The 27066-nt window shown below is 37.4% G+C and overlaps 1 protein-coding gene across 1 annotated transcript in view; it reads left to right on the top strand.

Annotated features, from left to right (window-relative positions):
• Window positions 1-27066, top strand: part of diaph2 (diaphanous-related formin 2) — a 448520-nt gene that overhangs the window by 367876 nt on the left and 53578 nt on the right. The window contains exon 27 of the mRNA XM_041253971.1: window positions 18342-18506. Within this exon, the coding sequence (XP_041109905.1) occupies window positions 18342-18506 (165 nt within the window). The remainder of the gene's footprint in view (window positions 1-18341; window positions 18507-27066) is intronic.

Below are 27066 nucleotides of genomic sequence, written 5' to 3'. Positions count from 1 at the left end.
ATTTCACTAATGACCTCAGCCAGTAGTTTGAGTATTTAGATGACTACTTGTCACTTGGCATCTATCTGTTCATCTATCAGTTTGGTAAAATGTTAAAAGCTTTTTATTTAAAGTCCATTTAACTTTAAACTATTGTTTAATACATTACCCTATTTAGTACAGTACTGCTCCTAAAACATGTGTCCTATTATAGTGAAATAGATCCTTGAAATCGTTTACTTTTAAAGTACCACTGTTAATGCATTTCATTACTAAAACAAGCTGTTATTGCACCATTTTGGAGTCAGGTAAGAAAAATAGATCATTTTGTCACACTGCAGTTACCTTTAATGACACAAATACCGGACTTCAGCTGCATCCGTTATGGAGAATGTGACTGCTTGTTTTATATACCCCACGACCAGCTCCCCCCTCCTCCCCAGTTCATGTACTTCTGCAGATCAGCATCAGTTAGGGGGACAGATTGGTCTTTATGTTCATTTCAAAAACACAAGTGGAAACCTATTTTGTTCTGTGGACATGTGCAAATGTTCCCTCGATTAAAACAGAGCCTAGGATTTGCTTATCCTGTTCATTTAGAAATAAGAGAACAGTAATACAAGCTATAAATAAACTGCATTAAGGGCCATCTCATTATGCAAGGTGCACTGATCCTGCAACATTAATACAGACTGCAGGTGGGAATTAGAATTGTTAAATATTACAGCACCTTAAAATAGCTAGAATAAGTCTCGCCACAATGTGCCATGCTGGCATCACTGCACCTGGAAGAGACTCAGTTTGTAGATTGAGTCGCTTTGTCTGACAATGATTCTTCCTGTTTTTTTTTTTTTTTTTTTTTTTTTTTTATCGGCTTGTCTTGCACCCTGCTGCTCTCACCACGACTTCTCTACAAATACGATGAGGTATCACAGCTGGACTTTCCCAGGGCAATTTATTAATCAAATATTATATAAATGCATTTAATATCTACTTGTCACCGCGTCAGGTAATGGGATATTAGACACCCATCAGGAGAGGCCCACCAGTCTGATTGCCCTTTGGATTGGGAAGAGATTGATTTCCCAGCTAGCTCACACCAGGCTTTCTCACCAGGTCTCACCGTGGAGTACCGTGTGTTATTTTTACAGTGACAGCTATGGAAAGGGAGACTTCATGGCAAATGAGTGTGAAAATACCTTACTGTAAACTGAATACGAGTGCCAGTTCTGTTGATGTTGTTGGGGTGCTGTCAAACTATATACACCCATACACCTAATTATGCTGTGATATTAAATGTCAATTAAACTTTTCCTAAAAAAATGAACATAAAGCCCATAATACTGGCTACTTACATTCCTCCAAAACTTAATATTATGATTTATTTCATTCAGATAACTCAAGGTCCTTGTTTTAGCACAAGCACACACACACACACACTTACGTGTCTGAATGACTTAGAGCTGACTGTTTTGTGTGCTTACTGTATTAAGATGGAAATATTCCACTAAGATAATGCATTGGGATGTCATCAGTATTTTCTATCCTGGACCGAAGGCACATGATTAAAAATACAATTCCAAATTTAAATGCACATGAATTCAAATTACAAAGGGGAGAAAAAGCAGGATTGAAAAACAGTGACATTTAGGGGTAGAGATACACTGTGTAATGCAACAAAAGTAGGCCACTAAATACATAGCCTGATTCAGCAAGCATTATCTGTCGAAGGATGATCACAAACAGCTGCTTATATGTTATAGTGTGTTTTAAAAGGTGAAACCTGTTCCCTTCATGCTCTGAATGAGGAAAACCATTTAATTGAAGGAGTTGATAGTTTTCTTTTTGTTTTTATAGTTTTATCAATATTATTACTGGCACCCTTTTACTTCTGTTGATTTATGCAAATATTTAAAATACGCTGTAGACAAACTGTTGAATCCTGATACCTCTGCTGTAGGTGACATGAGTCTTCTTGCAGCAAGATCCTACGAGTGAGTTGAACTACATGCGAATGATGCATATGCATATTCCAAACTAAGGAATCAAGTACAAACCAGGAGAACAATGATGATGTTTCTGCTGCTAATACAAGATATGGGAATGGATTTTAAAACTTTGCTCAGCTCAACTTTGACCCTTCGCTTCTCTGATCAATTAAAGGGATTGATTTTTTTCAGTTGCATGTTGGTTTAGATTTATTAGCCTGCGTGTGTTCTGATTGTCTCAGTGGCTATACTTACATATATAATGTATACACTGTTTCTCTGACACTGGAGAATACCCCAAAGGTGGTGTAGCAGTGAATTGCTTCCCCACTGTTGCTTGGTTACACACTATTTTTAGATAGTACAGTGGAACCTGTGTTTAAAAACAAGATGTCTATACCAGTCTAAAGTGACCTCTGATGAATCCAAGTTAATAACTGTCTTTTAGGGGTCATTATAAACAGTTTATGGTATACAGATATGGCCAAAAGTTTTGCATCACCTAAAACTTTAGGATTGAGACAACATTTAAAAAAACAAAAAATAAATAAACTATGTGCATAATGTAGGTTAATGTAATCAAAGAAAAAACAAAAGTATATTGCAGAAGTTAAAGCCATATTAGTAGTACATTATTTCATGTGAGATTTTGAAATTACATTTTTCAAGTTTTTTGTTTAGTATATGGAAAACTACAAAGCAGTATGTAATTCAGTAAGTTAATATTATTCAGCAGGTTTTATTCGACAATATTAGTTAATTATATAGGGTGATGTAACACTTGGCCATAGCTGTCGTGCCTTTCTATAGCAGTCAAGGGAAGCTATTTTTCGCTACCCTGGATCATTACCATGCAACACTTAAGACTGGATAGAAAATAAAGTATAGTGTAGAACTTTGCTACCAGCCAAAAATAGCAGTTTATAGCTGTGTAACAACAGCAATCAATAGGAAGCTTTATGGCTTTATATAAGTTGATGTTAGTGTCACTGATACAAGGTTTAACATTTAATGGGCTGGACGGTTTCAAACTTAGCCCAGCCTCTCACATACATACTAAGGAATGTTTGCCTGTTGGAGACTAATCTGGCATCACTTTTCACCTTATTATTATTATTATTATTATTATTATTATTATTATTATTATTATTATTATTATTATTATTATAAAAATGCTGGGACAAGCCTTTTAAATAAGTGCAATGTGTCTTTAAACAAAGACAAATGTAAAGCAATTTGAACCTGCTTCTTAAGGTAATTAATATGGAAACTGTATGCAAAGAGCCCCTGAAATGTCTCAAGCTATAAATATTTGATTTAGTTGTAATACCTATGTACCATTGTTCTTTGATGTTTGCTTTTTCATCTAAACAGAATTTTTGCTTAATTACTCTCAGAGGAGGGTGCGTTTGAATCACATTATTGCTGTGATCCTCTGCCTGACATACACTAAGTTAATCATGCCTGGTGTGTTGCTTATTAATCCATAATTTGAGTAGTAATTATTGCTGTCTTTGGTTAGCTTCGAAGGTAATTGAAATCAGGATTTAAAATGTTAATTAGGAAACAACAAGCTTTTTTTCCCACAATCCTACAAAAAAAAATGAAAAGAAATTCTTCCATTTCCCTAAGCTCATAGAAACTGGTTGCACTGCAGGTGCCTAATGTCTGCTATCCTTTCTAACCTCTCACATAGACCATAGATCAGGATTAATACAACCCAGAAATATTTCACAAACAGACAGAATGCGCAGGGCAAAAATAATGTTGAGCTGAGAATATATTGTTTTAGTTCTTACCTTGTAAGTGACAGTGCTGGTGATGTGAGAATTAAATGTTTGGGTAAGAGCTGTTTTTAAGTGTGCTAATGTCATTAATTTGATACTGAGGTAATATGTATGTAGTGGATCAACAAACACGAATCCTGGATCTTTTAACTGGTCCCCAGTTTATGATTGTGGTAACTACTGCTTATTGTTGTATAACTGGTTTTAGAACCACTTTAGAATTTAACCCTTAGGGATCAGCGATTCTCTGGTCAATTACAAAACATTCTATTTTTTTTTTTGTATAAAGGGATAAGCAAGCATTTTGGAAAAAAAAAAAGTTTCAATTCAGTTCAGATATTGCAGATCTTTTGCAGAAAAGAAAGTCAGTGAGAGAAGCCATGGTAATTAACTCAGTTGCAGAAAGAATCTATTTATTTATTTATTTTGCTTGTTTTATACCATTCAAATTATGTTATACTTTTGCTTTGCACTAGCTTCAAAATAGCACCCTTGGGGCACATATGCCATATAAAACATGTAGAATGGAAATGTTTTTAATTTAAACTTTTAAAACAGAAAATGTATTTCATCTTTGTAATTTGTTCAATTTAATTTAGAATAATTGCAGTTATGTTGGGGTTGGCCACTAGAATACTGTAGTTCACTTTAGTTTCTTTGATGAATACACGGTTTTCAGCTGAGTGGTAGAATTAATTAACAGGGAGATCAAAGGGTGGCATCTTAGAAATGTTTTAAAGTTGTCAAATTTGCAGTGACTTCCGTGGGGGGAGCTAAAAGCGCTTTAACACAATGGCAGGTTGCAGGTGGCATTTGCTGACAGCGCTGCTCTGCTCCACCTATTTCTGACAGAAACACCTTTGTTAAGGTTCAGGGGAACAGCAGAGGATAAAAGCCCTGACATTATAATTAATAAGAAGTAGGTTAATGCTGCGTCAGTGCTGAATGGCTGCAGTTTATGACAATGAAGAGTGCTGTTGCTGGTGTAAGATCCCTCATCGCTTAAATGAATGTCACTAAATGGAGTCCTGATTAAATGTGCCATTGTTGGCATTCTACACTGGTGTCTGCTGTGCCACCTGTAGAAGGGGAGTTAGGGAAACAGCAATACAAAAATGAATGAATTACTTTAGCCTACTTCTCTTACAATTGCAAGGGGGGCAGGTATAGGGCCAATGCCCACCCACTTTTAACAGTGGGGACGAGAAAATAAATAAATAATACAAAAATTGTAAAATTTATATATATATATATATATAATATGTATCTGTAAGTGGAGAAGTTACTGCTGTTTTTGCCGCTTCACAATGGCTGTTTGTGCAGTTTAGAATTGATTAAAAGAATGCTTTTAACTTATAAGGCGCTGAATGGATTAGTGCCAAGTTACTTTACGGGAATTATTGACCCTGTATACTCCTAATCGTACTCTTAGATAACAGGATGCAGGGCTGCTGGTTATTCCTAAGGTGAATGAAAATAATATGTGAGGAAGGGCCTTTTCTTGTAGAGCTCCTAAGTTATGGAATGCTCTGCCGCCTTGTCGTGGAAGCTGGTTCTTAAATCAAGATAACAGTTAAACTGACTTAGTTATTTATATATTTATTTGTGTATGTGTACTTTGGAATCCTTCTGATGAAAAACGCTGTAGAAATGTGAATGGAGTTGCATTGTATTGTACTACCACCTTGACATACCCAAAGTTCAACGATTGACAGCTTTCATTTGAGACTTTGGACTAACTCTTTGTGGTAAAGCAAATGCAAAGGGCAGACATTTCTAAAAGTGTATCAGTTCAGCAGGGAAAGTTCTGTTAAATGTGCAAATAAGCAAGAATTACATAACTCATTCAAGGACAGTATACAACCTTAAACAATATTGGGAATAAGAAGAGAAAAGGCTTTGCATACTCTAATTCACATCATGTGTCACTTACTTTCAAACTTTTCCATATCTTACCATATCTTATGTACATGGATGGCTTTTGCCATTGTCTAACCTCAATAAGACAGATGTCCTATCAAGAAATTCCTCACAACTTCTGGGTAATCACAGCACGCTTTTGTTTGTTCTGCAGTGCAAGCACTTCTGTTTTCATTTTAGGATATTTTTATTAGTTGCTTGTGTGTTTATCTCTTTTATGTTGAAATGTAACCAATATTTATTGGTTATATTATGGTAAATGAGATATGTTCCAGAGAAGGTATTCATATATCTTATTTAGATTAGCATGATTAACCCTTTGTGATAACAGCAGAACATTTAGGAAGCCAGTTTGGGCAGTGAAGGGCTGTTGCTCATGATGATTAGGGAGAAGGGTTGAGCTTGCATAATATTTAAATAATAGTAATTGATTTTGTGTCTGAAACGCAGCTCATCCCAACTAAATCCCCACTAATTTAGCTGTTTGACTCTGTTTTCTCATGCAAGCGTGAACCACTGCATGGTAGGTTATGATGGTTTAGGAGAATGATGTGTTTGTGCGCTGGATTGATTTTGAAAAGATTGCTCAGAGGGAGAGGCAGGTTGCCTGTCAGCCCCAGCACTCAAATTGTGCACCAGAGAGAGGAGTAATTGTGCTTTCTGCAAGTGCATTTGCAGCAAATAAATAAAAAAAAAAGTGGGGGCAGGCTGGAAGGTACATAAGCAGCATGCTCTTTCACATGCAGAACACAGACTCAGAGAAATGCACCTGTGTGTATTAACATATTCTCACATCCAAACGTACTGTAGACATACCAGTGTTCTCTGAATATGAGATCTGTTTAGTTGTTGGCTTCTAAACAACACCAGTATATATTAATTTAACTGTAATGATATATCATTTTACATGCTGTAGAAGAACGACCTTAGAATGCCTCATACAACTAATGGTGCAGCTGCTTATCATATACATAAACGTGTTAGACCAAAATGATAGATAGATAAGTCAAGATTGTATGATGACATTAGATGGATGTATACTGTACATAACTTGACAAATTGATTTACATAAATATGCCAACAAGCATACCATAGAGTGGGAGATAGAGAGAGACTGATAGGTGCTGCAGGTGTGGAGCCATAACTGGTGGAATGATGTTTGATTTTCACAAGAAACACGTCTACCTGTAGGTGATTCATCAGCAGCTTGTCAAAGCCCTCCTTGTGCCTACTATCACAGCTTCCCCCTCACATCACAGTGAGTGGGAGAGGAATCGGGAGCAGAGTTAAACCTCACCTTGCTGGGGAAAGATACCCAGAAGCCATGCTAAATAACTTGCTTATAATCCCAGCCACTGCTAGTTAGCTGGTGAGGTTATGCATTCGCTGCAGTGTGGAAGATGGGACTGGGCTGCTGTATGAAAAATAAACAGCTCAAGTAGCTCAGTGGACAGCACTGCATTACAGTATGGATTGTTGTGGGTTTGAGGAGCTCAGAGGCTAGAATGCTCAGATGCAGTTGAAGATTCTAAATGTATACCTACAATGTTGAGTGCCCCTGTTTATAAAGGGAGTTTAACTTATAAATAAGAGCAGGCAGATTCATGGGCTATTGTTTCAGTGTCAGGTAACTTTGCCCCTGCCGTTTGATAATTGCAGCCCCCTTGAGTCTTGCATTGCATGGTGGCTGAAATATTTAATATGCTTTGCTATGCATAGTTTATTGTTAATGTCACTGGGTGTTATTGAGTCTTCCTTTGCATACGTGCAATATTTGCATAGCAGGGAAATGTTTTGCACGGTAGAGTTATTTTATTGCAGCATAGGTGAGGGTGTCTGACCTTTTGTCCTTTAACTTGTCTAGCTTCAGTTAAATCTCTGTTGTCACAAATCAAACATTTCTGGGGGTTTATTTAACATTTAAATTCACAAATATGGTGATGTGGTGGATTTGTTCCTCAGATCAATTATATAGCCATCCAGTCTTTAACTAGAGATCAAAGTCCTGTGATGACTGCATTGTTTGACAGTAAGAGAGTCTCAAAGATCATTTTATCTTATTCTTGATTGCCAGTTAATTATCAGTTAATTATTAAAAGGCTTAAATTAATTTCCTAAAAATAGCTTCCTGGCCCGCACATTTCTATGGGAGACAGCTCCATTATCTTAATGTTCTCCTTTTTACTTTGGTTCCTCATGCATCCGTGTATTTTCACCTTTCTCCCCATTTAGGTATTTTCCCATTCAGACACAGTAATATATTAACTTGACTCTATCAAACTGCTGTACAGCAAAGCAAAACTTAAAGCATGCAGTCACTTTTTATTTTGCATACTTAAAACAGTTATATTTTTTTCAGCATGGGCTCCGAACGAGTGGGTGTGGGACACTATGTCTTTAAATAAGCCACTGAAAATAAATCGGTTTTCTAATAAACTGAGCATATCTGTCTCGATAATGCCCATGACAAGGAAGAAGATTTTAGTGTAACTGAATACAACTGGAAAGTACAACTGGACAGGCGTATGATATCTATGATGTGCAACAGTATCCTATGTCCCCTCTGAAGAGGGCCTGTCTTAAAACAGTATTTTGTAATAGTCAATGTCAGTTGAAGATGCTGATTTAAAATAGCTTCTTTGACCGCTGGAGATGCTGGAAAGGGAGGATTCAGCTCCATCATATGCTGGGAGTATCCTTTCTAGATGCAAACACAGACTTGCAGTGCAGTCTGTGTGAATGTTCGCATGAGCAAAAACAAAAACAAGACCAAATTAGAAGTGGTTTGAAGTTGTCTGAATTGATTCGCAGAAGTACTGTAAACCTGAAATTAAGCCCGTTTTTGGACACTGGGATTGCTCTCATTAAAATGATTAAACAAAAACAGAGATGAAAAATTTTAATTGCTGAAAAGTGGCTGGTATTGATCCAAATTGTGCCTTTTAAGAGCATTTAAGTGCTTAGACTGGCAAGTGGTTTTTAATTTATATACAGCCTGACAAAAGAGATGGGATTACAAATTCTATTGACATTTAAAACACTTACTTATCTGTAGGCAGATTTCAAAGGCAAGCCAGCAGTTTTGTTTTATAGCATGTGCTGCTGTTCCCCACTGTAGGAGCATGGTGAAGTGTGGCACAGTAAATAAACATGGTAAACCACATCCAAGAATAGTACACTACTGTCAGTCTGTACTCTGGATGTATATATTCTTTGTTTAGCCAATGTTTCTACTCAGCAGTGAAAATGCAGTACGCACAATTCTATAGCCTTTTGACACATTCCAGGTTTTAGTGTGAGCCTTATAAACCTCCTAGTGCAAGTAACATGCTCATATTTAGCTAGCGAAGCTCATTATCAGATATTTTTATGTCTCAAAGTGCTGAACAATGCTAGTCTTGTTTTCATCCCTGACAACAAACTACCTAATTAGGATTTGGTTAAAGGAAGAGAACTGATCATGCAAGATGACATTACGGAAGGGATCTTCTGTCTTCTGGTTATGAAATGTGAGGCAGTCTGGCCAAGTCTGTGTGTGTGTGTGTGTGTGTGTGTGTGTGTGTCTGTCTATATATATATATATATATATATATATAATATATATATATATATATATATATATATATATATATATATATATATATATATTAGTGACCACAGTTTGACACTGGGGGTTAGAAGAGCCAGGTCTAGATGTTAGTCCTCAGAATGTCAAGATAAAGCCAGTAGCTTGACCCTGCTGTGATAAATTTTTTGCCTCTCCATCCCAAGTCTCTTCAGTCCTGTTTACAGATCTAAGGAACCCTTGCCGTCTGGTGGTCTGAGTGTAATACAGCAGTACAAGCAGTAGACAAGGAATGTTTCATGGCAATGTCTCTCAAAAAACTGTGACACCCTGTTATGGCAGCATGATGACTTGCCTGTAGGGGATATTGTGTGTCCCATCTCCTGGAAAGCGGGGACATAGAAATAAAGCTTTATCCTTAATGTTAAATTTGAGATTCCCTTCTACAAAGATAAGACTCACTTACCTACTAACCTGTCGCGCATTCCATTAAACCCCTGTGTCTTCCAATAACTGCAAGTAGTTTTTTTTTTTTTCTTACTGTGTTAGGTGAACTTGCATGTAGTCAAGTTCTGACAGTGTGAGATGTCTTTAGCTTAAAGCAATCCATGGCAGAATTTGATTAAAAATGCCAACGCATCTCTTCCATTTCATGTATCTCTCGTAGCTTCAGATCCTGATGTTTAAAATAAAATAGTTCAACATCAATTGCAGTTCAAAGGCAGGTAAAATAATAAATTTCTGGAGTTTTAGTCTGTGCCCCTTTGTCTCATTACTGCTCTCTCCCTTGTGCAAACAGCTCAGCCTTGTATGGAACGGACTGCACTGGGCAAAGGGTGCAGGCTGGATAATGGTGGGGGTGCCTGTTATGTGGATGGATTTGAGGGGTTCAGGTTCTGTAATCCCCATCCCCAAACACTTTGTGCTTTGTATCAGCTTGCTGTGGATTCCCCTGTTGGCATTAACAGTTTAGGGCGTAGTTACAAGCTGTTGGGAGAGTTGCTTACTGGTATGTTTCATGGTCATTGTAATATCTTCACCCTTCCACAGATGAATTCTAGCAACATCTAGGGGCTGATGTATGGATACGTGCAAAGTGATTTGTGGCTGCAAAATGCCCTTATTGTGGGTGAAGTCTGTGTTTTGCACATGCAAAAAGGAGTTTAGCAGCAATGAAGTGGGACTTCAGCAGCCACAAAAAATGCGGCATATGTAAAGAATGTTTTTCACCTGCTGTTCTGCACCCGCTATCAAATTGCTTTTATTTGGTATTGAAATGTATTCAAATGAAGAAAAGAGCATGGAATTGGACTGGGATCTGGAATACCAAGTAGGAGCAAACATTCTAATGAGATGTAAGGATTTTGCCTTACACTTGGGCAATTGCTGACCCTCCAAAAAACAGGTGGAAACCATTGTAGAAGCAAGTAATTAAGAGCTGTATAAAACACACACCTGCAGAGGCCTGTCATTAGACTCAGGATGGCTGCTGTGGTACACTTCCTGATGTGGCAACACTTGGCTCTTAGTGGACCAATGGACTCTTTGGTAGCATAACTGATGTTGAATTGCCTGGCTGCTCGGCAGTTTGGATTTTGCAGCCTCAGTTGTTTGCACTACGCCTACCCTTTCATCAGCCCCCTAGTGTGCAGGACACACAGGGTTAAGAATTTAAAAGAAATACAGCTCTATAGAAGTTTAATTTAACGGCAGCCTTGAAAGTACATGCTGTTGGAGTTATTTTTGTCAGTAAAAGGTTTACATGGCAGGCATAGAACTGAGGTAATAGTATGAACCTGCAATCCTGCAATCCCTGTCTGTACCTAGCAGGGTTTAGGACCCACGGGAGCCCTGCAGGCATGCATTCAGTGTGTGAGGCAAGTTCACATACAGTACTTAGCCACACACCTGCACCCTGCTCCCCCTAATAATAATACCTTTACCTTTTCAATTGCGTGACCCTGCAGCATAGTGCTTCTGTGAGAAACAGTAGCACATCAATTGTTTCCCTTGTTGCCAGAGCAAGTGCTTCTAATTTCTCTCAAATCAAAAGGCGAACATCTCAAGATTTGGCGAAAACAATTCCGTGACATTGTCTATGTATAAAAAAAAATGAATCCCAGGTTTGTTTACATCCAGAGCTGTCACGTAAAACACAGACGCAGCTGTCCAGCCAGACCCCCCCCCCCCCCCCCCCCCACATTCCATTGAAGTGCTTAGAAAATTGTTATTTTTGCAAATCTGCCGCTCAAACGGCATCAGGATATCAGGATATCTAAGTGCACTCTGACAACAGTTTCGATTTCAGGAGTAACTTTTTGTTTTCTGTTACACTAAACCTACCATCTCTCTCTCACTTTACTCTTTACTTTTTTTCTTGCTAGTTTTATACCATTACAATTTAGTTTTTCCTCCTAAAAAACTGACTTTGCCTTTGAACTCGTTTCAAAATTGGGCCCTTAGGGGATAAAAAGGAAATTCAAATATAATGTCATTGCCAAAATGTGTCCTTCCAGAAGTATGTTCCCCCCTTATCCCCCTCTTGGGAATCTTTCTTCATTAAAACACAATGTAACCTTATGTTTAACCCATTAGATATCATTTTACCAACCTCTTTTATATATTTTAGGGATGGATATATTTGTTTAGGGAAGGAGACATTTATATGATAGCTCGTCTGGTGGTTAAAAACATTCAGGAGATATTGATGGAACACAGTTGATTTTTATTCCATGTTGGACACTGTTGCATCTGCATAGTAACGCTTAATGCATCATGTTTTGATATCATTGAAGTGTCGTGCAGCTATTACAGTGCCTTTATATATGAAAGGAATCGCTATCTTATAATACTTGGTTCTGCAATACAATGAAACCTGAATTCAGTGATCACCAAAAGGCATTTTGGCTGCTTGATTTAAGGTGGTGGGTTCTCTTATGTTGGCATCCAGCCACCCTGTCTTTCCTGCAACATGCTGGTGATATCCAGCTCCAGCAGAAGTACCTCTGTTGTGCTCTGCTCTCATCTCAAAGCACTCTGGACACAGCACAGCTGGTTTTTATTCAGCACTGCCGACATCTTGAGTTGTGACCCAATTTCTGCCTCGATGGCACTATGACATGAGAATATTTACTGCCCAACGCCCAATTTTCAATCCATGGATGGGAGGTCTTTAAGGCTCTTTGTCCTGCAGGGGTAGTTGTAAAATGGAACCGTGTCTTGCAACACTGGAAATTTTAAAAAACTTGAACAATGACTTCTCAGTTCAGTATTACTCACATTATCTAAAACCAACTGCCTTTTGTTTCATGGACCTGTTATTTATCCGCTAATCCTGTACCAACTAAAACTGCAGTAGTATGTGGTCTTTCATCACTGTAATATAAACAGAGTACATACATAGTTCTTTACTGTGGAGCACTTTGACTTTGATGCTCTGCAGCATGGAGCGGAGCCAGAAAAAGTTTATTTCACTTTGCAGAGAGCCCAGTGGCTATTGACAGAGATGTTCGTTCTGCACCTCCCCTGCAGACACACTACCTCACAGCCCCACAGCTGTGCCTCAGTCATTGCTTCTGAAGCCAGGAGACACCACAGCAAGGCATTACATGACCATTAATGAAACTAGGTTACATGAGATTTATTACGAAGGCTTTTTGGCTTTGCCCAAGAAAGCAATTTACCATTTGTAATACCTTCCTAAAATGCAGGTGGGCAAACAAGGGATAATTTAGGTGGCCAAAGCCGCAGAGAATTTTTTCACCTATTGTAGGGTTTGCTTTTCTTTTTATTTGTTTTTTAAAAATAGTTTTTTTTTGTTTTTCGGCTACAGTTGTGATTATTTTACATTTTGGCTTTTACTGCAGAGCCTGAACAGATTGAAACCAAAAGTAATTTCCTGGTGATATTTTATTTAAGGATTCTTAATTTATACCTCATAGGCCTGTCGTAATATGGCTGCCTGTCAGCCATCTTAGCATGTCCCACATTAGACAAATTGTTTAAAACAAATTAATTTTATTGTATCTTTTGTGAAAGATTAACCTTGAAATAAAGGTGTATTGAGTGCAGTTTGAAGGGACTAACCACCAATTATTATTATTATTTTCTTGCTTGTTTAAGCTCCTTTTCTGGGGCAGTAGGAAGCAAGTTCCCAAGCTTTACTGGCAGTGCCTGAATTTTCCTTCCTGGCGAAAGCTTGACTGTCTCGAAGAAGCACTATGGGAGACAACCTCCACACCCATATCCCCAGTGTGGACTCTACCGATGCATTCCTTTGAACTCAGTCACTGAGTTGCAGGAAACAGGCACATACACACCCCTATACCCCCATTGTTAGTGTAAAGGTTCAAGGTATAGCTAACATCCAGCTTCCTCACTCTCCTAGTGTATATCTTTCATCATAGCATGTTTTGTTGATTTCGCAGAAAAGAGGATTTATTTTTTGTATTTGAACACATTTTCGCCATGATTCAACCTAACTGTAATTTATTTTCAGAATAACTTTCTAACAAGATGAAATATTGATGGTCATTTACTGACATTTACTGTGTTGCTATGCTAGCCGAGTTTTGTCTGTGGATTTTGTTTGAACTTAAGGACACGGTCAGCACAAAAAATGTATGTAATCTTTTAAAACATCAAAATAAATATAAATAGGGGTTCATTTGTGCCGGATTGCACAAGTAATGAACCGTTTGACTAGTATGTAGGCCATACCAGTCCAAACAATAGTCTCCGCTAAACATTAAGCCACATTACCTCACGATTCTTTGGCCAAAATCACTGTGCTATCACTCCCAGTCCTGAGCTCTAATCACTGTGCCACCGCTCCCAATCCTGAGCTCTAATCACTGTGCCACCGCTCCCAATCCTGAGCTCCAATCACTTGGCCATACTGCTTCCTAGCTCTCAGCTCTTAACTTATTTGGTATGGTTCCCTAGAGTGGCCACATCCATCATCTTTTCCTAGATTGAAATGACAGATGAATGGCATGCACTGAGGCTTTTTGAGATGTTGTAAGCAATATCATTCAAGCTTATCACATGAAAAAATAATTGAACACTGTTGTGATGGTGTTTTTTTTTTGCTAAAAAAAAAAATTATAATAATAATAATAATAATAATAATTAATTGGTACAACATTATAGAAGCCCATTTTCCACCACAAAAAGAAACAAACAAAAAAATAAAATACATTTTAAATTTCCATTATAAGCTTGACATACTATGTCATTATTTTGACTTACTATCTCGTTATTTCGACTTACTATAATAAGTTGAAATAACGAGATACTAAGTCGAAATAACAAAATAGTAAATCGAAATAACGAGATACCAAGTCAAAATAATGAGACAGTATGTCAACCTTATAATGGATTTTTTTTTTTTTTTTTTGGTGGCGGCAATGGGCTTCTATACAATGTCTCTGTAGATTGGGAAAGAAAAAAAAAGTTTCTTTGGAACTTTTTGTTACATGACCTGATGTTGGTCTATAATTTAAGAGATTGATTGGCTATCACAGTGGGCTATTAATATCTTGAATAAGTCACTGCAATAATTAATATTAATGTGGAAAATGATACAGTATGTTATCATAAAAGCATAATTATATGTTAATACCAAGGACGGGTCAACCGAAAATATTCTTGTAATTGTCTTCCAGGACCCACTTGGAATCAAGAAGCAAATTATGTAATCTGCTATTTAATCATTAATGATACACATTCTTCTTCTGCAAATTAAGAATGAGCTGGTCAAGCCCTTTAGTACACTTCAGCCGTCCTTAATTTGCTACTACAGTGTATGCTGAGGACATTATTCTCATTCACTGGGAATGCGTATCTCTGTTAATAGGAGTAGTGCACACATGTTCTCATGTACGTTATACTTTTACATTATAGAATCGCTTATCCAACAATGATTGGTCGGCACACTATTTAGCTGGTTAGCTATTGAGAATTGGGGATATAAGGAGGTTGGCAGCAGTAAGTATATGGGCTGCCATTTTAAAATCTGCCTGTAGAGAACACTGTGCCGTTTACTGACAAAACTACAGAAGCATGTCTGGAATTGTGCAATTTTATAAGGGTTAATAAGCAATGCTACAAATGGTTAAGAGTGACAATTGTATAGGTACCTGAAAATAAAAAAGAACCAAATGTTTTTCATTTGTTTGGGTGTTTTTTGTGTTATTAAAAGCGGCTGTGCAGAACGTCTCCATCTGGTGCCCAGAAATGCTCTTGTTACAGAGCCAGCAAGGACAAATATGTCAATAGTTATTGAGCACGAGGAAAGTGGGTTAACCTACATTCCAGGAGTGCATGCCAGTGATCAAGGCAGACCGACCTTGCCCTCTGAAGATGAGGAATTTGCCTTACAACATGATGAGCATTCTGAATCACATAACACAAAGCATGACGATAACTGCACCCAACTCTCACATTGCAAAAGAGAAATTCCAGTCTATTGTGTTCTATTCACAATACCTAAGAAATGCCTGATGAACACATATTAAAATGTCATTAGCTTTTGTGTTGAAAATGCGATTTATGCTATTGAAAAATAAAGCTGCTATAGTTTGTATGAGAAGACACCAAATACATGAAATTGTATAATATTTAGTACATAATGCAGGTGCTTTACAGTGCTTGCCACTTCAGTCATCCGCTAGTACAGTGCATCTACAGCTGTGACCAAATGTTTTGCATCACCTAGAATTTTAGGACAAACTCTCTCTCTCTGAATATAATTTAGATCTTACATAATTTAATCAAATAAACTGCAAAATGAGAAAAAGTCTGCTGGAAGCCGTAATACTAGTACAGTATTTCCTGTTAGATTTTAAAATGTCAAATTGTTCTGTTTTTGTCAGTTTTTCATAACTATATAGAAAACTGCAAAGCGGTGTGCATTTCAATGTGTTAACTTAACATTATTCAGCAGGTTTCATTCGACTTTATGAAGCAAAATTGGTGATGTAAAACTTTTGGCCATAGCTGTACATTATACATTGTACAGTATATTATTCTGGGAATAGTGGGGGTGCTTATACATATCTTTGGACATGCACATAGCAGTGGGTTTGTTAACATACATTACATTGTGCTTACAACAGTCAGGAAAACATCTAAAAGCGGTGGTCTTTATATCCAACTGTAATTGGTTTTTAATACAATATTTTTTTGTTTTGTTTTTTATTGATATCTGGTTTAATCTCTTAGGATTAGCTTTGCATAACGAAATCAGCCTTGTAATTACATTTTATATGCACACTTGTTTAGGTAATCTCTAAGTATTGCTTGCCATTTTGCTTGAGGGAACTTCTTTATGCCATAAAAATGTGGTTGTTAAAGTAGGTTTCTGTGCCATCATTATCTGATAATTGCAGTAACAGCAATTAGATTTTTGAAGTAATCATTTTAAATGGGCGGCTTATTAAAAAGAAAGTTTCCAGCAAGTATGTAAACTTGAATCACTGAAACGTCTCTTTCAATGATGGGTAACTGTCTTCTAATGAATGCGTTATTAGGCTTCTCAGCCTTTGTTATTAAGATTTATTTATTTATTTATTTTTTCATCCCAAAACTTTAAACTGCTGCTGCTTCGAAGCTGTGTGACTGATCAGGTTCTGACTTGGCAGGTAACAAGCCGGATACATTTGCTGTCAGATGCTGAAAAAATTTTGCTGCTGCGTCCTTGCAATTGACGCCGTGACGCATTTTTCGATAAAACCTTACGAAATCTTCTTGGGAACCAGTAAAGAGATTGATCTAAAACTTGGTATATATCATCAACATCCAAACCCACATCAAGTTGGCGAAGCAGAAGTTGCTGTGATAAATTTTCATGTCAAAATGGCTGCCACAAATCTTATCGAAACGTGTCCTTAAAAGCAAATTGCTGCAATTTGTCCAGCAAACTCCAAACTTGGTAATTATTGTCTCAGTAACATTGGGATAAAAATATGTGAAAATGGTGATGTTTTGTAAAACAAGATGGCCGACACTTACGTTTACATTTGAAATTTAAACCTGTGTCAGTTGACAAACAATTTACTTCACTAACTCCAAACTTCACAAGCATCTTCCCTGATACTGTATCAATACAACTGACTTTTAAAAAAAATTGTGTTGACCAGAAACAAAACTGGCCATTTGACGCATTTTTTAGAAACCTTTCTAAATCTTCTTCTTGGGAACCAGTAAAGCAATTGATCTGACATTTGGCATATATCATCAGCATCCAAACCCGCATCAAGTTTGCGAAGCAGAAACTTCTGAGATAAATTTTTATGTCAAAATGGCTGCCACAAATCTTATCGAAACGCGCCCTTAACAGCAAACTGCTGCTATTTGAACACTGTTTGACCAATAAACTCCAAACATGGTAGTTATTGTCCTAGTAAAAATGGAATACAAATATGTCAAAATGGTTATGTTTTATAAAACAAGATGGCCGCCAGGTGTATGTTTACATCTGAAATTTAAAACTGCCTCAGTTGACAAACAGTTTACTTGACTAACTTGAAACTTCACAAGCATCATCCTTGACACTGTAGCAATACAACTGACTTTTAAGAAACTCTTAAGAAACATTTTTGAAAAAAAGAACTTTCAAAATCTTCTTCTGTGGAACAGTTGAAGTTACTGATTTTAAACTTGGCACATTGAGAACTAAACACGCTTAGATGGGTACTGATGCTGGGGATTGGGAGCCGTAAAACTGCCTGGCAGTTCTAGTTATATTTATAATAATGGAACTGCAAATTAAGTGATGCAGTTAACAGTTGTTTGCATTAGCAACATATGATCTATTTAATGGATCTAAACTGTGGTGAATCTTAATGCAACTATTTAGATTAAATAGAGCGCTTTGTTTTTCACGGTTTAGATCTGTCTGCGTTGATCAATTGAATAATCTTCAATTTGTCTGAGAATGCCATTGTTGCAATTGGATTAGTTGTTAGTTACACACGCTGGAAAATACTCATGTGTATTACTTTTTTAATGAGAAACAGTTTAATGGCAGATAACTTTACAATAAATGCAGATTTTTATTCCATAAACTAGAGCTTCAGGTTTCTTTAACCCGGCCCTCACGGCTTCTCCAAGTATTCGCGGGAGCAGTTCGAGAAGCTCTCCATCACGCACAAGAACATGCAGAAGCTCTACGAGAGCCTGGGCAGCTACTTCGTCTTCGACCCGCAGGTCGTCAGTATCGAGGACTTCTTTGGAGACCTCAGCAACTTCCGCTCCCTCTTCCTGGTGAGTCCTGCCTTCCTTCTTGGTTCTGTTTTGGTTTTGTAATGAATCTGTGCCGGTGGTTGTCTGGGAACTAACATTTTCACACAAGTGCCTATTGTTTCTCTGACTGAAAATTGAAATTCTTACACCCAGAGGTTTTCATGCAAGTAGGTATATAAAGGATATAGATGACAAAACTTGAGCTCAATTTTAGCCTTTTATTTTAATTGTTAGAATAACACAGATTTATTTTATTTAATTTTAAATCAGAGAATTTAGTTTTTTTTTTTTATTGTAAAAAAAACTTGGATCCTTGGTAATAACTTATTTTTAAAAAGATATTTACTTTTACAAAAAAATATGAATGCAGGAACGCAGAGGGACTGTAAATAGACTGTGCTCCTAAGAACACTTTGATCAGAGGAATGAAAGTTAGTTTTAGAAATGTCATTGATTTGGGAGAGAGGATGGAGGGAGCCAGACAAGGAGACCTTGCATACCCTCTGGACATAATGTTTCTGACACATTTCATTTTTTAGTTAAGATAGGAACAAAGAAAAAAAACAAAACAAAAAAAAAAACACACAATTAATAACTGTTTTAGAGAAACAAATTAATGATGCATAACCATCATGTTTTCTGTTTAACCTTACTGGGAAATACATATTCCTTGAACTCTTTCTTGATGTGAGTTTTGATGCACATTGCATGTTGAAGTAGGTGAAATTCTGCTTGGCTGGCTATTGTTTGTGTTAATCAGGAGCTGGCTATTGAAATATTCAAAATAAATATGCAAACACATGCATATGTTTTTACTGTTTGCTCTTAAAAGGGATGGCAGTGGCAGCATACATGGTGCCCCATCGTCATGGTGCCTCAACACAGGCTTTGTAAAGTGATGTGTTGCATTCAGTTGCTATTATATTGGAAATGAAAGTGCTGTAAATTGGTTTGAACAACAGAGTATAAGGCTAGTTAACTCTACTGGAACATCAGTGGCACTATAACAGGTATGATTGTGTTATTAATTTGATCTCATCATAGTTTCATTTCATTTATTTTACAGTTAACCTGAGAGTTAAAAAACCCAGAGATGATATTAGATCATATTCTAATACTAGAACTCTTCTTTAATGATGTGATCTCTCTTTTTTGTTAAATCTATTTCCCTGTCCTTTTTAGAGTCAGTGCATTTTTCGTTGCTTCCTTTATGTCCAAACATGTACTATCTAACACAAGGATAACACTGCAACAATACAGCAACTCTCTCCTCCCTAATATCTTTTTATATAATGAAAAGTGATACAATAATATGAAAAGGTTGTTCATAGCAACCTTTCTATTTAGAAAAAATAAAACTGCAGTTTGACTGTAGTAGTGCATTTTTTGGACTGCAGTTGTTTTAAATCTAGCGTTATTTTCACTTATTCAATCTACACATAGAAATCTGCATTAGATGAGGATGGGGTCCTCCAGAGGTACTTCCAACACCCCAGTTAGCTTCTCCAGATATTACATGAATGTCATGGTCACAGCCTCTCTGTAACCTCTCTGGAGTTCCTGTCATGTATGTGAAACATGTTTTGGTGTTTCCATGTGCTTTATAGGCTTCTGATATAAGTGTTCTACCAAATCAGTCATCTGGATCAGCTGCAGGCTGCTGTCACTATGGACTCTTTGTGACGTTTGTTTATCCAGGCTGTATTGTCTTGTGTTATCGCAGGATAAAAGGATTGGGAATCTTAGTGAATGTTGATGCAGAGAAATGTCATTTGTCACTTTTATTGCAAGAATAGACCAATTTCTTTTCTTAAGGTAAGGTTGGATGGGAAGAAATGTAGTGTTTTAGTTTTCATAGCAGATTACAGTATGTATTTGCAGCAGTCCTTTTAAATAGCACTGAGTCCCTCCTTCTGTATCTCCCCACGCCTCTGTTGTCCAGCTGGGGGCAATGTGGGGAGCCCAGTTGGCAAGCTTAGTCTTTCCTTGGAGTGAAAGACTGCTTGACTTTTCAGTTCAGCAGGAATATGAATGCAGCAGGAGTTGGTTACACCGGGGGTGTTAATAGGAAGCTGCTCTAGTAAATTGAATGCAGTTTCTCAGTAGGCACTCTGATAAAAAAAAAAAAAAAAAAAAGATCTCCCGCTGACCAGCACATCGCCATCTGGTGTGTGGGTAAGAAAGGGGGGGGGGTAGCTGTTATCTGAACTCAGCTTGATCGTATGTCTTGAGGAAGTATTTTCCAGAATTAGATATGAAGGGTTTGAGGAGCACGGTTCAATTTATTTATTGGTAAAACTCGCTCACCAGATATTTTAAAACTAATTTTGGTAATGAGGAAACTGACCAGTGAGTTGCAAAAACTTTGTATGAAATAAATAAATAAATAAATAAATTATAGACCTAATAACTCTATAAACTGAAAAGCTACATTGTATGAAAACAAGAATGCTACATATGTAATGGACCAGAAAAGAAATCACTGTTGTGTGAAAAGACAAATGACACAAAAAAAGGTTTCTCTAAAACAGTTACTAATTGTGTTTTTTTTTTTTTTCTTTGTTCCTATCTTAACTAAAAAATGAAATGTGTCAGAAACGTTATGTCCAGAGGGTATGCTCAAAGGGAATGGCAAGGTCTCCTTGTCTGGCTCCCTTCATCCTCTCTCCCAAATCAATGACATTTCTAAAACTAACTTTCATTCCTCTGATTAAAGTGTTCTTAGGAGCACAGTTTATTTACAGTCCCTCTGGGTTCCTGCATTCATATTTTTTTGTAAAAGTAAATATCTTTTTAAAAATAAGTTATTACCAGGGATCCAAGTTTTTTTACAATAAAAAAAACAACTAAATTCTCTGATTTAAAATTAAATAAAAGTTTTGTCATCTATATCCTTTATGTACCTACTTGCATGAAAACCTCTGGGTGTAAGAATTTCAATTTTCAGTCAGAGAAACAATAGGCACTTGTGTGAAAATGTTAGACTACTTTGTGCTTTAATTAGGCATCATTAACAACTTTTAGAAAGTCTCTTGCAGTTTGCCATTTGTGGCTATTTGTTCCTTTTCTCTTACTATTTTAAATGAATTGCATGTGTAGCCTATTAAAGTAACCTGTGACAGGGTAGTGTCATGGCCCAAGCTGCCTGCCGGCAGGAAATACACCCAGAGACAGAAAGCTGCGGTTCTAAATTGTTGTTATTTAACAAACGAACAGAAATACAAAATACACACAGCATGAGGGCCAAAATAAAAGGTTCAAACAAAATCAAAACAATACAGGCTGGGAATTCGCCTTCAATATAAAGTTTGCAAATTGATAGAAAATCACAGTATAGGCACTCCCCTCCCCTTTCCCCTCATCCCCCAACCCCTCCCCCTCATCCATCACCCCCGTCACCCCTCATGACCCCCCTCCAAACCACCCCACCCCCACCCCCCACCCGGGAATAAGGTTTCTGTTTGTATTTTTCATATGTCCAGGTTTTCGATAGACTTCAACGATGCTACCAAGGATAGTCATTTTGTAAGACCCTAGCCCGACAGTAACTACTTCACTCTTCACATAATTACTGTGCTTGACTGGTGAAGGTGAGACTTAAAAGAGCCTTTCAAACCAGGCCTGTTACCATATGATGAGCACATAACAAGCACTAAATGAAACGGTGGTTCTTTGCAACGGCTTTGGGGTGAATACGAAGAAAACGGCTTCTTTCATTTCTCTTGGAGCCAACCCCCAACATGCTGAACGAAATGGGAGATACAGCACTCAAATTAGATTTTATTTTAAAGTCTAATCACAGCTCAGGGGCCAGTTGTACGGAGTGCGGAATTGAACAAAACTCAAGGGAGCCCATGTACTTGCACTGCAGTCCCCTATGCTTTGAGTCCTGCTCAGCCCATTATTTGCTTGGAAATACCTGCTTTTCTCTATAGAGAGATAATCATAACTCTTAAAAACAAATCAATCCAACTGAACCAGAAGTGGGTCATTATGTTTATAATCTTTTTTGTTGTTGTTAAGCTCAGCTCGCATGTAGTTTTGAAAGTATATGTGAGGGTTACATAAATAGTGCGTTTATGTTTGTTTTTGGCTGTAGTCTTGTGTATCTTCCTCTTGTTTTGTTTTGTGTTTTCTGTAAGGGTGTTTGTTCTCGTCCATTATTTAGATGAAGATAATTAACCCCTATGTGCGATCCCCATGTTTCCAGTATGATTACGTAAGGTTGACTCTGAGATTTTGTATTCTGTTTATTCACAGAATGCGGTCACTTTTTATAAACACCTCAAATACAATATAGTCATACTTCATAAATGCAGTGTTGTGAAAAGATGTGTGTCAAGTGTAAATTCAGTACAAGAAATGGGGAGCATCAAAATGTTTTAGATATGCAAGACACCTCCAATCTTTTTGCCTATTGTGTATAGACACCCTATACAGAGTACCCAAAAAAGAGACCTAGCTTCATCTCATCTCATCTGCAGGTATGCTGTGTCTGCATTAGTGCTTAATCTAATTGGGTTTTTGGAATGTGAACCGATTAGCTACAAATGATGTGTATGAAAAAATCTGCTCTGTTATATAAAGTAGACATATTCAGTCCTGATAAAGGTTAACACTGTACTTAAATAACTCTAACACTTTCGTACATTGGTGGTCATGGATGATTACAATCTGGTCTTCCAATTAATTCAGTTCTAGACAGATAGACTCAACCAATACCCATTCTGACGTCCCCAGAGATGTCTCTGCTTATAGCTACCCAAGCCCTTCTCTTCATTACCCAAGACACCAGGCTACCTCCTGGTTCAGCATCTCTTAAACAAGGCAGTTAGATTCATCTAATTAACAGGGATGTTAGCGTGTTTTTAAGTAAGGTTTGAGTAATCAGCTTCCTTAATGACTTTGGATTATTTAGTGTGAAAATGCAATTATGTGGTCTAAGTTGCCTTGACGTATCGATTAGTGTCTACTACTGTCACCACAAGGACTTCCTGTGCAAATCTAAATCGTGTTTGTTTGCAGTTTTAATTATAATATTTCCGTTAACCTTTAATTATGAACTCTGGATTTGCCAGTGAATCTCGTCCTGAAGCCCATATATTTAGTAATCAAATATGTACATAACAAAGACACACTTCCAGAGAGATGTAGCCCCACACTCACACCCATGCCCAGACTCAGATTTTTTTTTCTTTTTCATATGACTGCAATATCACTATTGAAGAATTTAAAATGGGAAACGCTGCTAATACACCATGAGAAACTAAGCCTAAGCATCCTCCACGCTGGAAAACTAACAAACCTTTTTGTCCTCAAAGTCTTCTTATAAGCACATTGCCCTTGGAATACCCTTGGAATACCCTTGCAGCAGTTCAAACTGCAGATAGTAACGTGGATAAAGCCTAAAGGCAACCAGAAGCTGAGAAACTTTTCCATCTGGATTTAGAGTCTCAAACTGTCCTCCAGTGTTTAGTGTCTGCTGCAGTATTCTTCATTTATCAGAAAAAGGTTTCATGAAATCTCTTTGCACTATAAATGTTAAACATTTTATCTTGAACACACACACAGTTGCCGAATAACTTTTGACTTGGTCTTCAAGTGTCTAAAGAGATGAGCATCTTTGCAGTTGAACTCGGTCAGTTACAAAATGTGTGTCTTTGAGCTTTGCCAAGTCAAAAATATATGTTCTCCTCAACCTTTCACAGGACAGTATTGGCACTTAAAGCCAATCTCTGGGCTCTTCATCAGCAGCTAGTCATTACCACATCATAACTGAGGCTATTTGTCTGCTATGCCTTGACACTACTTTTTTTTTTGCATCGGTCTTGCTTTATTTTAACAATACAATACAAAGCTTACAATCTTTTTTTTGTTTTTTTTTATTCCAGTTGACAACTAAATTGCTATTGCTAAAAACGTATTTAAAGCAATATCAAGAGAACACGGGGTTGTTTGACATAAACGTGCTTCAGAAGCTGCTGTTGTGATTGGCATTACTGCTCGGCACAACCTGGAACTATGTTTCTTGCAAAAGGAAAGCTTGCAAACCTTTCAGTAGTACTGTCAACTTTTTTTTATTTCAGCAAGTACTGTACCAAAACCAAACCAAAACAGGTATGCTTTAGTGCCACTTCAAGATAATACTTAATCATTTTTCATGCAAATATATACAGTGGCTTGCAAAAGTATTCAGACCCCTGACCAATTCTCTCGTATTACCGAATTACAAATGGTACATTGAAATTTCGTTCTGTTTGATATTTTATTTTTAAACAGTGAAACTCAGAATCAATTATTGTAAGGTGATATTGGTTTTATGTTGGGAAATATTTTTAAGAAAAATAAAAAACTGAAATATCTTGCTTGCATAAGTATTCAACCCCTGTGCTGTGGAAGCTCCCAGTTTGCACTGATGAAAGAAACTGCCCTAACGAGGAGACAATTACCTTACCATTGGCCTCCACCTGTGAACCATTAAAGTTGCTGTCACATTTTCTGGATAAAAACCCCACTGTTGAAGGGTCATTGGTAAGGCTGTGAATCTGAAGGAAAATGAAGACCAAAGAGCATTCTACAGAAGTTAGAGATAAAGTCATACAAATGCATAGATTAGGGAAAGGGTATAAAATAATATCCAAGTGTTTGGATATCCCAGTGAGCACAATTGGATCAGTAATCAGGAAGTGGAAGCTGCAACACACCACCCAGGCACTGCCAAGAAAAGGGCGTCCCTCAAAACTCAGCGCTCAAACAAGAAGGAGACTTGTGAGAGAAGCCACAGAGAGGCCAACAATCACTTTGAAGGAGCTACAGAGTTCAGTGGCTGGGAGTGGAGTAATGGTGCACCAGTCAACCATATCAAGAGCTCTGCATAACACTGGCCTGTATGGGAGGGTGGCAAGAAAGAAGCCGTTACTCAAAAAGTACCATCTGAAAGCACGTCTGGAGTTTGCCAGAAAGCATGAGAGTGACCCAGCTGCGATGTGGGAAAAGGTTTTGTGGTCAGATGAGACCAAGGTAGAGCTTTTTGGCCAAAACTCAAAGCGCTCTGTGTGGCGCAAACCTAACACTGCCCATGCCTCAAGACACACCATCCCTACAGTGAAGTATGGTGGTGGCAGAATCATGCTGTGGGGATGCTTCTCATCAGCAGGGACTGGGCATCTTGTTACAATTGAAGGAAGAATGGATGGAGCAAAATACAGGAAAATACTGCAAGAGAATCTGCTTCAGTCTGCTAAAAAACTGAAGCTTGGGAGGAAATTCACCTTTCAGCAGGACAATGATCCCAAGCACAAGGCCAAAGCAACATTGGAGTAGCTCAAGAACAAAAAGGTGAATGTCCTACAGTGGCCCAATCAAAGTCCTGATCTCAATCCCATTGAGAATCTGTGGCGCTATTTAAAAATTGCGGTCCACAAGCGTCGTCCAACCAACCTAAACAACCTGGAGTAAATCTGCCAAGAAGAATGGGCCAAAATCACTTCGACAACTTAAAGCTGTTATTGCAGCGAAAGGTGGCTCTACCAAATATTAATGTGTGGGGGTTGAATACTTATGCAAGCAAGATATTTCAGTTTTTTATTTTTCTTAAAAATATTTCCCAACATAAAACCAATGTCACCTTACAATAATTGAGTTTGAGGTTAAGTGTTTTAAAACAAAATATCAAACAGAACGAAATTTCAATGTACCATTTGTAATTCAGTAATATGAGAGAATTGGTCAGGGGTCTGAATACTTTTGCAAGGCACTGTATATTCTTTAGTGGTGTGGTTAACATTGATTAAAATATACTCAAACCATTATGAGCCATACCCCAAAGAGTACAATCGATAAACCACACTACAAAAAAAATCATAACATACAGAAATAAAACCTTTAGACATAATTAACAGTGGAAAGCCAAACAGTATTTCAGAGTCTCTCACCCAAGAAGTTTCATCGAATGTTTCCAATATAACAACACGTTCAGAAAATGGTTTGCAAATAATAAATTGGTCAAACTAACAGAAAAGAGAGAAAATGAAATGTGATTGCCCATCTGTTACCATGGCAATTATTAATTTTTCACATTGTTACAATCAAGCAAATTAAAAAGTGTTACCTTCTTTATATTCCTGCTAACTTATTGCCTGCCAACAGCACAGTAATTAATGAATACATGTTATGAGACTGCAAATTATGGACAAGGTGGGGGGTTGCATTAGACACAGTACAACCTTAAAGATTTTCCCATACTGAACTTTTGGAGAGGAGAGAACGCTTTAGGGGTCCAGATGTAGGCTGTGTAACCTTCAAGAATGTTGAAGAAGGCTACATGGCAAAAATAGAGACCCTAATTTCCTTTCTACATTTTCAGTGTGGGATTTATTAAATCATATATAAATTGGCTAGACAGTGAATATACCTAGAATCCCAATTTCAAGAATGGCTTCTACTGATCAAGTAGAAGTCACCTCATTGTCTGTTGTCTGTAAGTACGAAAAGTTAGCAAACTGTGCTTGCCCTTGGTGTTCCGTGAGGAGAACCAAAACACAATAATGCTTTTTGTGTGTGTGTGTGTTTGCCCTTGTAA

This window comes from Polyodon spathula, chromosome 7 (assembly GCF_017654505.1).
Source record: "Polyodon spathula isolate WHYD16114869_AA chromosome 7, ASM1765450v1, whole genome shotgun sequence".
In the NCBI taxonomy this organism is placed as follows: Eukaryota; Metazoa; Chordata; class Actinopteri; order Acipenseriformes; family Polyodontidae; genus Polyodon; species Polyodon spathula.
Note: the sequence above shows the minus strand (reverse complement) of the source record. Positions and strands in the feature narration are given on the sequence as shown.